This window comes from Numida meleagris, chromosome 1 (genome assembly GCF_002078875.1).
Source record: "Numida meleagris isolate 19003 breed g44 Domestic line chromosome 1, NumMel1.0, whole genome shotgun sequence".
NCBI classification, from domain to species: Eukaryota; Metazoa; Chordata; class Aves; order Galliformes; family Numididae; genus Numida; species Numida meleagris.
Window position 1 is genome coordinate 33,527,061 of NC_034409.1, and position 18,495 is coordinate 33,545,555.

The 18,495-nt window shown below is 42.0% G+C and overlaps 1 protein-coding gene across 2 annotated transcripts in view; it reads right to left on the reverse strand.

Annotated features, from left to right (window-relative positions):
- Positions 1 to 18,495, reverse strand: part of PPM1H (protein phosphatase, Mg2+/Mn2+ dependent 1H) — a 134,452-nt gene that overhangs the window by 42,156 nt on the left and 73,801 nt on the right. For both annotated transcript variants that reach the window (XM_021385053.1, XM_021385054.1), the window contains exon 4: positions 11,982 to 12,094. In XM_021385053.1, the coding sequence (XP_021240728.1) occupies positions 11,982 to 12,094 (113 nt within the window). The remainder of the gene's footprint in view (positions 1 to 11,981; positions 12,095 to 18,495) is intronic.

An 18,495-nucleotide genomic window follows, 5' to 3' on the forward strand; every position in this document is an offset into this window, starting at 1 on the left:
TATGAATTCATCTCTGCTGGGCTCGTTATCCTGTTAGCAGTCTCGTTAGCTTTCCACGCCAGCTGCTTAGTAGTTTCATGACAGCAAGGGATATTTCTGACCATCTATATGATAAAAACAGACATATTTGTTGGCAGCCTCACTACAGAAACCAGGCATGAAAGCCTGGCCCAGGATCTGCCGCATTTGGTGGGATTTTTGTGATTTAAGAGGTGCTGTATCAATCCCTAGTTGGACTCAGAGACTGAACTGCCCTTTCAGTGACCTAGCAATGACAGAGCCGGAGCAGCGAAGCTGTCATGCACGGTCTGAAGGCTTTTCCCATGGAGCAGTTTCCAGAGCCCTGCACCACTACCTGCTCCCACTTAGAGAGCCTGGTGCAGGCTACAGCCCAGCAGCTGCTTTCCAGCAGCTGCTCTATACAGTTCTGCAGGACAATTAATTTTAACTTTACACTTCCTAATGGACTAACAAGAAACATCACGTTACGTGAGCGTTGTTGCTTCTGCCACACATGAAAGATGTATGCATGTAATGAAATAGTGCTCTGAAAGCATTTAACTCCCTGCGCATTGTGGAAGTACGAGCATATTATTTTATACCAGAATAAAGCCACCCTATTAAACTGTCAGAAATAGCTACATAGGAAGCCAGAGAACTTGGAGAGATGCAGTGCTCAGGGAGCATCTGACTGCCATGTTTAATGGTGACATTTTAATTTCAACCACAGTGGCGAAACACATTATAGCATGGCCACAGGGCAAGCCAGCCAAAGGAAGCTGGGTGATTCATACTTGTAGGGAACAAGTATGTCAACAACCACCAAAATATTTTTTGATGACAAGGTTACTTCAGAGCCACACCAATCATCAGTTTACATCAGCAGTGAAGGAGTAATAAAAAAAGCACAAAAGTTGGGTGTTTTTTTTTTTTGCAGGAGAGGAGGCCGGGAGTCACAGATCTGCAGCTTTGGGTGCACTGCCCTCCAAGCTGTGTGGCTCTGATGCCTTCTCCGTGTAGCACCACATCAGGGTGAGCAAAAACCCTGTTCTTAATGGCACCCATGCCCTGAAGGCTTAAGTCACGTACTTTTTGGTCTCTTCTGAAAACAAACTAAGAATTGCACTACGTCCCCTCCCCTCTTTTGAATCTAGCTACTCAACCATCCAGGGCAGGGTCTCCACCCACACAAACTGCAGGGCTGCAGTTGCACTTGCATGTCACAGACACATGTGCACTGCACAAAAAAAAGAAAGTACATTCACCAGTATGGAGCTTGTAAATATTCATAGAAAACAGGAGTTCATTGAAATATATCCCCAAAACACAGCCAAAGCAGTCTGAAGTGGACAAAACAAAATCTGATTTCTTCTTTTCTGGCCACTTCACTTTGAGGATTTTCTGATTTAGCAAATCCCTGCCCTGAACAACCACATGTAGAGCAAGTGATGCTTCAATGTGTGAGATGGGGCTGACAGTCACAGTGCAGCCTGCAGCAGGCTACATCCACCAAGACACACACAAATGAAAAGAAACATGAGCTTAAAAGGCTGCATGCAAAACTACGTAAAATATTGCATCTATGTTTTAGATTGACATAACTTCACAGACCATGGTGTACAACTAAGTGATCTCTTAAGTATTTCAGCATTCACCCAGAACTTTAAGTAATTGCTTATTTTCTATATTCAGATTTGATACTTTAAAACAATATCTGGTGCTTTAGTATACATCCCCTTTTAAAATATGTGGTGAATGAAGCAACTAAAGGGTAAAAATCTGTCAGTGCATTGCAGTGGTGCTCTCACACTCAAGACATAGCAACAACACACTGGCCTAGGGAAAATATCAATACATCAATTACTTCTGCATTTTTTATACGGATAAAACAGCCACTCCTCCCTGAAGCAAGCAGGGCTGCTTTTCTTCTTTTTTCCTTTCTTTCTTTTGTAGAGAACACAATCAGCAGAGAATCGCACAGCATCCTTTCTGAGTTTCTTAAGAGAAACAAACAGAGGGAAACTCAGACATTTTAGAGGAAGCTATTGATAGTTACTCTCATTTAATCATACGGAGAAAGAAACACTTTAGTGAACAAGGTCAAAAGTGTAATTTCACCGCTGTCATGGGTCTATTGGGATTCTGGTGTTCAAAACAAAGAGGCATCTCCTACTGTTAGGAGTGTTCAGGGGACACCCTGATTCCATTACACACTTTTCCAGCCAAAAATGATTTGAAACGCAACATTAAACTGCACATTCCTACAACAGAGAATAAAAATCTGGTAAAGGTGACAAAGAGAGACCATTCGGAAAACCCTTTTTGACAGCGTATATCAATTCCAAGCCACAGGGAGGATGTATCCATTTTGTCAAAAGGTGTTAAGTGTTGTGGATTTGGTACAGATGAAGCAGCAGTGTCTGGCCTGTCTGAAGAGGTATTAGAAATGTGTCAATGGAAAAGAAAAAGGGATTAAACTGACAGAAAGAGTAAGGCAGGGTTTTATTACATTCAAAGGAGGAACCAAACAGTAGATTTTAATTAGGTGTGTCACAAAATAACTGAGAGAAAAAAATGCAAATCCTAGAAATATGGAATTGGTCTAGATGAGTACTTGTTTACTACGATAACTAAATGCATATATTTAAAGAAGCCAAGGAAGCACAATGCTAATGCCTGGTGATTTTCAAACCACCAAAGTTCCATTTATTTACATTTTCTTAATTGCCACGAAATGAAATAAGAAAATTCAAAATAATGTTTACCTCCTCTGTAAATTAACCAAGTAAATTAAGTAAATTAAGTTCCTCTGGAACTTAACCATTATGATCAACCATTATGATTACTGATGTGTTTTAATACATTCAGCACTGGCATCTTGGTTTCACTTATTGCTAACTGGATTACTCTTCTTAATCCCATACAGACTCATTTCTCAGTGTTTCTTTAGAAACCAGATGAACAAACACCTCACTGCATTGGCAATAATCACGGAACTATAGTGAAAAGCCTTTAAGTGATTTCCTTAATTTTATGAATTAAGTCAGGCTGGGGATACTAAAACAAACCATTACGTAGTGTTTAGCTGGCATTAAAACAGGTCCCAGTGATGACATATCCATCACTATAAAAACTGGAGGTGAAAGCAGCAACCCTCAGCAACACCCATGGCAAAACACACATCTGCCTACCACCTGTAATACTCATGAGAAGACTCATAAATGTCTGGCTCCTACTTTGCATCTCAAGCAAGAAAAAAAGCAACAAAATGGAGTGGGCGTAGAGCCAATTAAAAGGGCCTCTGCCCTCATTTTCCATCTACTGCCACTCAAGAGTCCTGCCACCCTGCTTTCTTGGCATTTCTCAGTGTAAACATCATGCTGTCCACAAAAATGCTTTTTGACTGGACATTTGGAAAAGTTTCTCTGCCATGAGGGTGGTTAAACTCTGGAACAGGCTTCCTACAGAGGTGGTCAATGCCCCATGCCTGTCAATGTACAAAAAGCATTTGGATAACACCCTCATTAATACGCTTTAACTTTCGGTTAGCCCTGAAGAGGTTATGCAGTTTGACTTGGTGCTCTTTGTAGGTCCCTTCCAGTTGAACTATTCTAAGTACTGGATCATTTTTCATTCAGCTGAACAAAGCCAACATCAACAGGGAACACACTCTCCCCGTGACAGTTCAGTCTGGTCCTGCGAGAATAACAAAGAACCCTCCCAAGCTTTTGGGGAGGCCTTCTGCAGGCTGCCTTTGCCTTCTGAGCAGCCAGGCTGGCCACCTTTGGAGCACAGCTCCTGAACAGCTACTATGTTTCAGGACGACCCTGATGCTGGGCTTTCAGAAGTAGAAGCCAAAGTATCCAAAAGCTCCACTTCATTGCACCAGTATTGAGCCAGCCATGTTGCATCGCTCCTGTCCCGCTATAGGCAGCTCCTCCAGCCTTTGCAAGGCACATGGGATGGAGTTATAAAATTTAGTTCCTGTAAGAGTGGTCTTTCAGAGGCATGGTACCAGCACACCTGCTGCTCCTGTCGCACACTCTAGGGCTTTATGATGTTTCCAGTTAACCCAGTCATTCATATTTACATTTCTACTGCTTATTTAGCGATGCCTGTGGAGAAGGCCCTAAACAAAATAAGGGTCTTGATACAGTTTAAAGCCTCTATTTTAGTGGTCTGGTTTTACTAAATCATCACATCATTTTTGATAAAGGATCACGAATGGGCAGGGAGAAGCTATTTCTCAAAGCAAAATAATATTCATAGATTTCCATGGAAGTGCTTATTTCTCATTTACATTAGCAGCTGAATCAGTCAGAATCTTCCTTACTGCCACCAAGAACAATGAAAATCTGAATTTTTAAAACAGATCTCACATTCCATCCTGTGTATTCTATGAAGAACTTAGTAGTTCTTCCATCTTCTGTGCCTGGCAGCCTCCCTGTGTCCCACACGCTGCATCCAATAGTGAGAGGCAGTAGGCCACCATCAGTGTTGTTACTAAACTGCTTCAGTTGTTTCTGTATCACTACTGGCTCTCTGGTTTTAAATTAAATATAACGCTAAGCTTGCAGGTTGTTCACAGAGGAGATATATGGAGAAGACATTGCTCAGTGATTTCTGACCCCAGGAGCTCAGAGACACTTTGCTGTGGTGCAGCTCCATCCCCAGGAGATTCCCTGCACCAGTAGAGGTTGTCCTCACATGGATTGCTTCTCTGAGCCAGTCTAAGTATGGAGTTGCTATTATTAACAGGTGGATAATTATTAACAGTCAGCTTTACTAACAGTGTTTCATTTTAGGGCTAATTACACTCCTTTTTTTGTACTCCATCCCCTCACTAATAGGATATGTGATTGTGTTAGCTATCTATATGTGATTTTTTTTTTTCCGTGTTTCATCAGGAAAGTAACTTTAACTACTGAACTATCCATATGTGATGCCTTTGTATGTTTACTTACACGTGTTTACCATGTAGCATTTCCTACTCTAGTACCACTAGTATGAACTCAAAAGCCTATTAACTAAACTAAAACATTGTGTAAGGAATCGTATGTACTTCCCATTGCTTTACATCTGAATGAACTGGTCTTCCTAGCCAGCAGCTAGGAAGCCATTACAAGCCAGTCTGCAGCAAGCAGATACTGCTAGAACACAAAAACTGTCTGCCAATGGTTCCAGCCTGCTTACATTAGAGATTTGCTGCCCTCATGGGATTCATTCTGTTCATGATGATTTCAGTGTATTCTTCATTTGAAAACCACTAAGTTCAGGGCTGCAGTAATGATACATCACCACATTTCTGTAACATGGCTGAACAACACACCACCCATTATTTGGGTCATGCCAGGAAGATGAACAAAGCACTACAGTCACATCTCTGTGACTAGCTCTGAGCCTTGGGACCATTATCTCTGGAATCAAAGTCTGTTTCTCTGCTGTCCAGGATATCACATTCATCTCCAGGATGAGTTACTATGGCAACTAAGCCTGGGCTTAGGGATGAAGGCATCACTGTGCAAGCCACTGCTTTCTGTGTCAGTAATATGGCTGGGGTATGGCTAACCACAGAAGGTCAAAGAAGTGCAGATATTTTTCTCTGCTCATCACTGATTTACCATTGAGGATGTCAGAATGATTTTAGTCCCTAAAGCATTACATCTACTTTGATATCAGCTTTTCTGCTTTCTAAGCTCAGCAGTAGAGCCCTTCAATAGTAAGGACTTCAGGAGACCAGATGAGCCTGGGGTGCTCCCTCTGGTTCTCCTCCCACAGTGTGGAAGGCAGCTAGAGATGGAAGGTGCACAGCCTGCTTGGCATGCCTTGGCACTGACCTGTAACACTGGAAGAAAGAAAGAATCCACCATGCTCTCTGGTTGACTAAAAGGCACAGATTAAAGAGGTAGAACTCAGTTCAAAACTGAGCTCAGTGCAGTGCAGTGGAACATCTGGATTCTGCTATACTTGCTTGTATCACAAGATGCCTGTATTCAAGTCCACAGGCTCTTTATGCATTAGTACCAGTGGTTAAAATTATGCTTTAGCATCCTTTACTCATCTTGCCTCATACATTATGAGCTCCACAGGTTAAACATGCAACATGTTGGACGTTATTACACCAGGAATTTTTCCTTGACTAGCACTCATGTCCACCAATAAAAGAAAGCAACAGGGGAATTTTTTACTCACAGTGGCAGCAACCAACTTTTTTGTCTGGGTTGGTTAGCTGTCATGGTGTTTTTCCCCCCCTCAAAAGGCTGAAAATATCTACAAGAATTAGTTAATAGGATCCATTACTTCTAGAAACTAATAGCAATGAACTGTGGCTTTCCAGTTCACAGGGAGTATTCAAATAGCAAAAACTCCTGTCCCTCCTCATTATCTGAAATGTAAAGACTTATTTAGTAGAAGATATCTGTGTGGTTGAGACCGAAGACTTAATTGAAAATACCACGTGTTCACACTGTTTACAATGGCTTTAACACATGCTAGATTGTCATAGACATTGAGAAAGCATACTCTCTCCCAGAAAAAACAAGAGTTTGGAGAAGAGGCAGGACTCGTGTGTCTTCAAAAGTCTATGAACACTGACTGCCAAATTAATCACTTCTGCCAAGTCAGTGCTGGATATGAGGTGCCAGTGCTTCAGAACTCATCATTCACTAGGTTGTTAGAAAGCATGCTCTTTAAGTGCAAAAACTTATTTCTGATTCACCACCTTTTCTCCACACCTTTGATAAAGCATTTCCCGAAATGCCTCCAAAAGCTTCACTCAACAGAAAATTCTGCAAGGTGATCTGAGGTAGCTGCTACTCCTGTGGATTCTGTGCTCTTACTTCTCCTTGGAAGGAGTCCAGGTGGTAGAAGGGAAGTAGAAGTACTTTCAGCAGGCCCTGAATGGGAAGGCTTCCAAGGAAGAGAAGCTGGGCAAGCAAGGAAATGGGACTTGGCCGTATCTTCTGAGTCTGACTAAGATGCCACACTCTTTTGCAGCATTTTCTGCTAGGCAGCAGAATCAGACTTCTCCACCTACCAAACTGCAATCACTGAAGGAGAATGTGTGTGGGAGACTCGCTTGGTCTCTCTTCACTTCACAGTCTCCCGAGCAGAGCAAGCACAGACCTGGAAAGTCCAAGCATTATTTTTTTTGCTTTGAGTGATTCCGCTGAGGAATTAATAACCATCTGAAAAAGAGGATGTGCACACAGCTTGGCCAAAATATGGTATGTAAGAGTCATTCTTGCCTCTGAGGAGGCATCATTTGAGCATTTAGAGCAAGAAGAATTTTCGTAGGACAGGGAAGGATCACCATGGATTGTGTGGCTGAAAGTGCCCTGTGAATGGCTGACCTACAGTTTCTCTTCTCCCATCTTTAGGGGGAGACAGGAGTAAGAATGCTTCTCCAAATGCTGCAGTTTGAAGCAGCTTAGTAACTGAGTTAGTCTTTCCTCCAGAGATCACTAAGCACAAAACACAATTATTGTTGTTTATGCAGATACAGATGTAAGGAGACAAAAGAGCTTACCCAGACCACTTAAAAAAACAAAACAAACAAAAAAAAAAACAACCAAAACAAACAAACAAAAATCCCACACAATTTAGATTAGAAAATAGTTAGTTAAGAAAAGTTAGAAAATTAAAGCTCCTTAGAAATACTGTAAACCAAAAACCAAAACAAACCAACTCTATAATTGTAATACACTGGAGCACTGCTTGGTTTCCACACATACAGTGTTTGGGCTTCTGGCAAAAATCGCCCTGTTGGACTGCCTTGAGGAAGAGGTCAGATGCCACAAACCACAAAAATGGGTCAAAATCTTCAATTCTGATTTCTCAAAAATTCTATTTCAATTACAGCGCCAGTCAGCAAATATACTGCTGGTTCCATGCCTCTCTCATTTGCTTCATAATAATACGTTAATTCCCAAACTTTAGTCCCTAGAATGAGAACTATTTATGAGATAAGCAGTTAACTAGCACTATGACACAGAGTAAGTATACATGTAGTGAAATTCAACACAGGCTGCCAATCCGGAAAGAATGGAAACAGTAAACAAACCAAATTCAATTTTCAGTGCTCTACTATATTACCCTACAAGAAATCAGTGTTGAACACACACGGACGATTGAACTCCAGTGATGTTGTTTAAACTGCACCCATGTCAGAGTGCCACAAATACATCCACTTAGCGAGCTCCTATCACTTAACAATCCCAAATACCTTACCATTAATTCCACATTTGCAAAAAGGAGAAAATCTATTCTGGACATGAGAATATATCTTCAAGCAGAGGATGAATACACCCTGAAAACAGAAGAACAGGGGGGGGCGAAAAGCAGGGAAGCAAGAAATGATATATATATTAAAAAAAAAAAAAAGGTTGATGAAGCAAACAAAAAGACCCAGTGACCCTGCAAGTCTGTGAAGCCTCCAAAACATTAGACTCTTTACTCTGATGCCATCTTCTGCCAATAAGTCAAAAAAGTCCAAGAACCCATTTGAAGATCTAGCAAGTATTTCAGGGTCTATGGCAAAGTTAAATCAACTTGTGATGTTCTGCATCTTATATAATGATAAAAGCGCTGCAAACCCAAATGGCTCCAAACACAGCACAAAATGGCAGCACGTGCAGTTGCTGAGCAGCTCCTCAGCCAGACAACATAAGAGCCAGAAGAACACTTGTGCCAAAGACAGTTAATATGATCATATCGCATTAGAGTCACTGAAGTGATATTGGATAAATGTTATGTTGCATGAGGCTATACAGTAATGGGCAGTAATCAGTAAAAACATTTTAAGTTCTTGTTTTACTACTGCTTCATCACTAGCTATAAAACAACATACTAATAAAGAGCATAAAACTGAAAGAACTGAGATTAACAAGGCGTGTTATGGCAATTTAGAAGTAAAAGTCACTTTAGCAATATAAAACTGAACAATGCTGTTTAAAAGAATGAGCAGAGAAGATTTACCATTCCTTATTAAAAAATGAACCAATCAACCAACAACAAAAAAAACAAAGAAACACTAGATATTCAGAGCGTCTACCACAGGGTAGTAACGACGGTATATATATCAAATTGGTAGGCAAAAAAATGCTCACAAGAAAGCACTGTGTATCACATAGCCCACTACAGCACTATCAGCCCCTACCTAAACAACCTTGCATGGACAATGCTAACCATTGAGGGGGGGGAAAAATTTGGTCAATATGCAGAGATAAATTTTGAATCTACAAGTAGGAATATTTACGGCCGATTCCAAGAATGACCAGCAAGCCATTAGAAAATGAAACCAGCTCCCTCCAAGTTGTTTTTATCCGGTTCTGAAGTCATCACCTAATTTTTTAGTAGGATTCTGGTATCATGTGCAGTTAACGTATAATTATTACAGAAATGTGATTGCATCGTTAGCATAAGTTTAATTGTATCATTGACATTAGTGATGCCATAACATCAAGCTCAATAATAGTTTGTAACAAAACGTACAATTAGCACAATTTTTCTCCCTTTTACACCAACCAAAAGTGTTCAGCTTGAAGAAGCCTAATAGTCCCTACAGAAGTGAGCTAGGGCTGAACCTGAAAGGATTGCTGGCTGGTAATTTAGTAATATGGTAATTAAAGTCTTTTCATGATGTAATTACACATCAACTACAAAAGGACAGCTGCTATACAACAGTGCCAGGGTACGTGGCATGAAATGATTAGATTTGAGAAGCTTTAGTGGTTAAACTGAATACCACAGGCATAAGTCTGAGGTATAGCTGGCACCATATAGCACATTATTATTCAAGTCTCACACTTGCAGTTTCCGTAGTCTCATTGTGACAGTAACAGTTTGTTGTATGTACCTTGGTCTTGTGACAGCAGAAGCTGTTCAAAACTCACCTCTATAAGCTTCTGTTGTTTTTAATTCCAGGTAACTTCAAAGACCAAGCCCTCTTTTGGGCAGAGGCTATACAAATAAGGCTGGTGTAAACTCAAAATGTTCAGTTCTCAACACTGCAGCATGAAATCTCTCATAGATTAGTCTGCTGGAAATGTAGCTTGAATTATCTGCTGTTTTTTTTTGTTTGTTTGTTTGTTTTAATTCATTCTAGTGTGAGGGTGGAGAAGGTAGAAGAAGACTGAGGACAGAAGAGGCACAAATGAGTTGGTGAACTCAAGGAAACTAGAACTCCGCCGAAGTACTGAGGGTTTTGGCATCTACTTCCAAAAGCAACAAACATGAGGCCCATGTTTGGGAAAAAAAGAACAAAACTCACTCTTCTCCTAAAAAACATATAAACATTTTGTTTAGTAGTTTCCTCATTATATGTCTCAGTATCCTCCTTTGTATCTGTACAAAACAAAAAGTTGACAATGCAAGGCAGGAGACGGTAAAAATGCACGTATTTTTCCACTAACACAAATAAGGAACTTCTTAGCTACATGACCTGGCTCTTAAAAATACAACAATGCATTCTGCGCCCTGGAAGTAGGCAGACAAGCTCAGAGCTGCTTTTCTAGTCCTAAAATGTCATTTTAGGAATGAGAAGCAACTTGGATGTTTCACAGTAATGGCAGGCCCCCCTCTAAACCCCTTCCTGAAACATGAGCAGTAGTGGGAGAGAGATTCAGATCAACCAGGCTTCTACACTTTAAAGCTTTTCTTTAAAATATTCTTTTCAGCTAGGAAAATCTATAAGCAAGTCCATACGAAAATGAAAGACTTTGGAAATTCAGAGAATTCTCAGCATGAGGAAGGCCTCTATGAGGTCCATTTGGAAAATGGAAAACCAAACTGTTTTGGATCAGGGGTGACTCTGTTACCTATAGGGATCCGAGGAATGAGTAGAACTTCAGCCTTAGTTCAAAGATTACCCAGCCTTGCCAGTGGCTTCCTTCTTTTCCTCTGTTTCTAAAAAAGATGTTTTGAATGGGTTTAATGAACATTCAAAGCCTCTTAGTGGTTTTAACTAAGGTGGACACAGGGACTACCTCAAGATCACCACTTTACTTTTCAGTGATGTCTCTGTGAATAGAGGGGTGTACGCTGTACAAACATGAACTGTCTGCACACAAAACTCAAACAACACGAACGCGTAACTGCAGTGGTCTTCATCAAAAGACAACACAGTTCAGTGCCGGTGCAGACTTCAGTTACCCAGCTACTAACTGAACCCAACTTCAGTCTGTGTCATGCAGAGAACTACTCTCTGCTGGCCTGTTTATGGAGAGCACTTGCCAGAAGAAACATATGAAGGTATGAAGTCTTGCAAGAACAGCCTCATTCTCTCTGGCAGTGGTATGGGCAGAGAATGAGAGAGAGGGAAGGAATGCAAGTGAGAGGTTCCCAGTATGCTCCTAGTTTTAGCTAAGTCAGAAGAAAAAGAAGGAGCTTCTTGTTCATGAGATTTAAAGCATCTAACTAAAGCAAAGTAACAGTTCTTGAACTACACCATTCAGTGTTGAGAAATAAGCAAGTACATGAGCCAGAGCAGGACACAGTAAAAATCCTAACCTCAGTAGCCCCCTCCTCCCTACTGCAGGAGTAGCAGATATTTACTATACTCTCAATACTACTTTCAATTATATCAAAATCTGATAGCCAGGTAGTCTTCCAAGGCTAGACCTAGGAACAGCAGCCTCAGGATCAGCTGTTCCAGATGTAGCCCCCTGTCAAACAGTGTTCAACATACAATTCTGCTACACCTGTTTCAATGGCTCTTTAGTGTCTTTTCACTTTGCAACCATCAACACATTCAGTGACAGCAACAAGGAAAAAAAGATGAGTCAGCCTCCCTGAGTGCATCCACCACTTGACTAGACACTGGAAGTCTATCACAACCTTTTGCATTAATATTTGTGGGAACTGTTAAGAGTCCAGCCAAAAAACAGAACCCCCTAGTGATACTACATGCCACTAAGGAACTCAGTAACACCAGATCATGGGAGTTTGGGTGTGGGAGTAGAAGAGACATCACACTCACTTACCTGCTATCACCAGCATTTGCCACGTAAAGCTTCCCCAATAAATACACCACCACAAGGGCCGTGCAGCCACCAGAAATATTATACACTGTCCTCTCTCGTTCTATTTGTAAATCCTGTAGGAAAAGAAAACAAAATGTATTTAAAAAAGACAGCAGCACAATTAATACTTTAGAAAATGAAGATTCCTGTAAAAAAAAATTACAATTTTCTTCAACTGCAAGTCACACTAGTTTTCTTTACTATTGCAGCTCTGGCTACATGCTCAGAGAGAAGAATTGAAAGCCTTGGGGTACCTACTACTTATGATACAAAGCTGGGGATAAAACAGGACAGGACTATAAAACATCAGGCATCACAGAATAAAGGGCAATGCTGAGGGATGCAAGAGATTTTGCTACAGAAGAAGCACAAAGAAGGCAAAGATAAATGTAGCTGAACAACAGATACCTGGTGGTATAATTGGAGACCACTTTACATAGACAGCAAATAATTAATGAGACCTAGCTATGACATGAATAACTACCTGCTCTGCAAAACGGAGGCTAGGATTGCGGAGCATACACCTTTACAAAGAGCAGCAAGGCACACTCATGCAACAGGATTACCCTTCAGGAATACAGAAGGGAGTGATGCTAAACTTGTTAACAAAAAAAGCGTGAAACAGAACAACATAAGTAGAACACTGAAAAAATACTAGTACTAGGCATTCACAGAATTGCCAGGATGAGCCACAATATCACAGAATCATAGAATGGCCTGGGCTGAAAAGGACGTTAAAGATCATCTAGATTCAATCCCCCTGCTGTGGGCAGGGTCACCAACCACTAGACCAGGGTGACCAGAGCCACATCCAGCCTGGCTTGGAATGCCTCCAGGGATGGGGCATCCACAACCAATCTGGGCAGCCTGTTCCAGTGCATCACCACGGTCTGAGTGAAAAACTTCCTCCTAATATCTAACCTAAATCTCCCCCGTCTTAGTTTAAGACCATTCCCCCTTGTCCTATCACTAGCAACCCATGCAAACAGTCATTCCCCCTCCTGTTTATACACTCCCTTCAATCATTGGAAGGCCACAATGAGGTCTCCCTGGACCTTTCTCTTCTCCAAGCTAAACAAGTCCAGTTCCCTCAACCTTTCTTCATAGGAGAGGTGCTCCAGCCCTCTGATCATCTTAGTGGCCCTCCTCTGGACCTGTTCCAAGAGCTCCATGTCTTTCTTGTGCAGGAGGCCCCAGGCCTGGACACAGTATTCCAGATGGGGCCTCACAAGAGCCGAGTAGAGGGGGACAATCACATCCCTCTCCCTGCTGGCCACTCCTCTTTTAATGAAGCCCAGAACATAGTTGGCCTTCCGGGCTGCCAGTGCACACTGCTGGCTCATGTCCAGCTTCTCATTCACCAGGACACCCAAGTCCTTCTCTGCAGGGCTGCTCTCAAGGAGTTCTTCCCCCAGTTTGTATAAATACCTGGGATTGCCCTGGCCCAAGTGCAGCACCTTGCATTTGGCCTTGTTGAACCTCATTAGGTTCTCGTGGGCCCACTTCTCCAGCCTGTCCAGGTCCCTCTGGATGGCTTCCCTTCCCTCCAGTGTATCGACTGCACCGCTCAGCTTGGTGTCATCTGCAAACTTGTTGAGGGTGCACTCGATGCCATTGTCTATGTCATTGATAAAGATGCTGAAGAGCACCAGTCCCAAGACTGAGGCCTGGGGGACACCACTCGTGACCAGCCTCCACCCTGACATAGAACCATTGATCACAACCATTTGGCTGCATCCAACCAACCAATTCTTAATCCACCGAACAGTCCATCCTTCAAATCCATACCTCTCCAATTTGGAGAGAAGGATGTGGTGAGGGACCATGTGAAAGGCTTTACAGAAGTCCAGAAAGATGACATCTGTTGCTCTTCCCCCATCCACCAATGCTGTCACACCATCATAGAAGGCCACCAGATTGGTCAGGCAAGATCTGCCCTTGGTGAAGCCATGCTGGCTGTCCCGGATCACCTCTTTGTCTCATATGTGCCTTAACATGGTAACCAGGAGGATCTGCTCCATGATCTTCCCAGGCACAGAGGTGAGGCTCACTGGCCTCTAGTTCCCTGGGTCTTCCTTTCTACCTTTCTTAAAAATGGGAGTAATGTTTCCCTTTTTCCAGTCATTGGGGATTTCACCAGACAGCCATGATTTTTCAAATCTGATGGAGAGCAGCTTGGCAACCACATCAGCCATCTCTCTCAGAACACTGGGATGGATATCATCTGGCCCCATGGACTTATATACATTCAATTGCATGAGGAGGTCTCGGACTTATTCCTCTGTTACAGTGGGACAGAATCTGCTCCCCAGATATGTAAGGCTGTATCTTGTCTCATTGATTTTATGAGGCCCTGGAAAGAATTTATGAATGTGCACAAATTTAGAGAGGTATGTACCTACTCTAACAGTTCTTCTGGTGTTTAACTTCCAGCTGATTCTGAGTTTAATAAGAAATACTATATAACATACTATATAAATATAAAAAGCCCTCCTGCTTAATAGATATGGAGAACACAAGTCGCATCTGTCACTGACAGTCAGTCAAGACCAGCAACATACATTATCCCAAGAAAGCTTAGAGACCATGGAAAAAAGGTAAATGAGCTACTTCCCAGTACTCCATACATCTTCAACAAAACTAACTGTATGCCAGTGAACTTATTCTGCTGTCTCTTAGCTCAGCTTCTGGTAATAAACTAACATTTTAGAAGCCACCCTCCTCTCCTGAGTCTGGAATCCAACCTAATATCAAACTGGTGTTTCCCTGCAATACTAGATTTTAACAGGGAGTGTCATCTAACATAGCCACTGCAAGTAACCAGCAGATCTTTTCAGCTAAACCCTGCCTACTTGTATGCATTTTTTATTATGAATGTATTTGTCTCTCTGTGTGCTGTACTTCATTATTTGGATTAAGCAACAAACAGCTCAAATTGCCCATGCCTTGGGCTATGGGATTTAGAGCTTTATTTCAGAGCTTTATTTATCCAAGTAAAAGAACCACAACAAATGCTAACCATTATAGCTGCAATTTGATTGAAAACCTGCAGTGCCAAAGCAGGCCAGGGACCACTCTTTGTTTCCTTCACATTTCTGGAGAGGGAGGTGACCCGGGACAGCAGCAGGGATGCTCAGCAGTGCTCAGCTGCTGTCCCCCGCGAGCTGGGCAGAGAGGGTTCCTATTTCTATTAGTGCCTGTCACAAATAATGTGACTCCTAGCAGGCTGGAGTGCACACAGCCTGATCCTATTTGTGCCATCAACACAGCAACGGGGAGGGCGGTAGGGACAGCAAAGATGTGCAGTGCTACCCAACAAGGCCATCATCTGCCGTACAGAGGAACTGCAAGCTGCTCTGCCACAGACAGCGGGTTTTGTTGTGGCTCTTGCTACTCAATGCAAGTATTTCTTTTTTTTTTTCTTAATTTATTTTTATCTTTAATTTTTTTTTTTTGTAAGTAGGCTGTGGTGAAGACCAGGAGGAAAACACCTCAAAGCTAAAATCAAATCTTGCAGAACCTTTGGTCACAGACATGCGCTTGCTGCAAATGCCACTTTATCTAATCTTGCCATAGAGAAGCTGATTTTTCTCCCCATGGTTTCCATATATTTTTAAATTAAGCTGAAAAGAGCAGTTCAAAGGAAGCAGATGTTTCTAACCATCAAAATAATTTAAACTTACAAATACTACAGTGGATTTTCCAGGCACTGCCAGGAATTTTAAAATAGCTTCATCTCTGCTGCTCAGAGTATCCTCTGAGACCTTGAAACAAAGTACAATTCCTCACCTGGTTTCAGCCCTGTCACACGTACGCTTCAGGAGTGCTAGAATGCCTATATTAAAATTTATTCCCTTCAATAAGCAGACTCAGAAGCATTTATTATGGGATGGAGAAGATGGATAATCCTTAGGGCCTCATTCTCAGTTTGCTTGACTTAAACTAGACCTTGTGCACTGAAGGAAGTTTCCTATATCTCAACAAAATTTGAGGGAAAAAGGTAAAACAAAATAAAATGAAGCCCACCATTACTACTAACTCATTCTGATGTACAGATATTGGCTTTTAATGAAATACTTTTCATCAGCACTGCTGGGAAAGTGGTGCAGCACAAAGAGGGGCAGAACACCTCTGAAGCCATTAGGGGTGTAAAGAGTTCAAGAGGAAGGCCAAGTACATACCAAACTTTCCTAATTTCCCACCTGAGGAAAGATTTCAGAGTAACCTTTTTTTCTCTTCCCCTCCTTCCTTTTCCGTAGGATGCAAAACATCACTATACAGCAACATGCTCGCAGGCGAAGAGCTGAGCAAAACTGGGATGAATCATACGATGCCTCTTTCATTCCAAAGAGCATTATGGGGCACACTCTCAGATCTCGACAGAGCTTGAAAACTTCACTGGACAAGTGGAAAATGAGTATGAACTGCAGGCTGGAGAATGAAGGGTGAAGAATTAGAGGACTCATTAGTAGCTGTGACAACACCTTTCTAATAGCTGTGAAATGGTCTTTTTTTTTTTTAAAAAAAAAAAAAAAAAAAAGGATTTCTGAAGGATTTCTGTATCCTCTGCTGAAAAGGATGACATTTAGTGCCAAGGAGGAAAATAATCTGTGCTCTGCTCCCTATTGAGGATGGGGAATGTTGCGGCAGGCAGGAGCAGGGCACCCACAAGAATGCCCCCCCCAGGGGATGAAGCCAAGCCTCTGGAGGACACTGAGGTGCTGTGGGACACGCTTCCAGAGCAGGCGGCACCTTCTCCACTGATTAGATCATCAGGCTGAGGATGCAGTGTCAGCACCAGGACAGCCCAACCCCACTGTGCTGACCACTTAGGTGGGGGGGTGCATCTTAAGCACCTGCCTCGCTAAGGCTTGGACCTGAGTTTCCATGAGCAAAAGCACTCGTCTGTCATGCTAGCTAATAACCCTTTTCCAAAAACAGAAGCCAGCTACGCCATGAAGGCAGTATTGTTCCCTCGATCGGAGGCTCACAGCGGCTTGCTCGTGCCACCTTGTGGAGACCTTCCGGAGGGGCTTCGGTGCCTCTGCGAGTGTGGCACGGGCAGCGGTCTGGGGTGCTGCAAGGTCCTGCCTTGTCCTTCCAGCATCTTCCATCAGCATGTGTGGGGCACATCTTGGGCTGCAGGCACAAGCCACCGGCAGCCCTGCCCAGGCTGGCTCATACATGCAGGCTGCTGGCGTGCTGCAGGGGCGGGGGCAGAGGATGGGAGTGCAGCAAGCACAAGGGTGCAGAGAAGTGCGTGCCAGCTGCATCTGATGCCAAATTTTAAAAGTTCAGGATCTTGAAAACAGATGTAGGTAGATGGATCAAATTGCAGTATCATCATTGCAACTAATCATCATACTGCACTAAGAACTAAAATAACTATTCTTCAGCTATATCCATCCTCAGAGAAGGTCCTCTGGTAGCTGTACCTTGCTATGACAGCAAGTAGGTTTACCCTTTACACACAGGATATCCATTAACATTTTTTTAAATTAAAAAATCACATTTCAGAGGGCAAAATTAACTCTTTAAAATTGCTTTATCTCAGTCAAAAAGGCATCAAAATGGCTGTACCCCTTATTTCTACTGGCTATTTAGCCAGTGGAATTTTTTTCAAAAAGGAAAGCCATACAACACGTGTTGGTCTCTCAAGATTGGTGCCATTTTAATTTGAAGCATTTTGTGAAAGCATCTGTTTAGATTTGAATCAAAAGAATCTCAAAAAAGAAGAAAAAGCTTGATACAGCAGACATAAATATCTTCCAATAAATCACAGCCTACTTATGTGCCATTTTTTCCCCATCCAAAATAAAGAGGGTGCAGTGTGGAATAGGCGCTTCCCATTTGAGGTCTTTAAATTAGATACTAAATTGCGTTCATGCACACAAGGTTAAATTCAGGGAAGGGATTATAGTTTAAGGCTTCTGTCAAGTAATGAAGAATATTTGGAAGTCTCCCCTCAATTCCCAGGACTGAATCTCTGCATACACATCTTAAAACTCAAGAGATGAAAATTAAAGGATTTGACTTGGAATACCTCCAAAACTTAAGCTAATTTATTTTCATTCAAGTAAATTGTGGTCGCTGACAATTACTGACACTGAGCATTATTATTATTTTAAATAGAACAGTGCAAACACATCACAAAAACTTGCTAATCCCATTTTCAGCACAGAGAACACTATCTAGAAGTACTTCAAAAAGGGAGAATCTTAATTCCTGAAATTTCTAAGTTAGGCAATGACATGACCTATATCAACTTCCTACAGTGTTTTAACGCACATAGCTGTAAGACAAGCAATGTCCAAAAGAAAACCACACCTGACAAAGAAGTATAGTTTTTAAGAACCATTTGATAAATTGCATTTTTTTTTTGACAATCAAGGTAAGAACAGGGAGAGCTTAACAAGAATTCAAGAGAGATGTGGGGAAAAAAGAAAAGCTATACAGAAGAAAATCTCCTGATAAA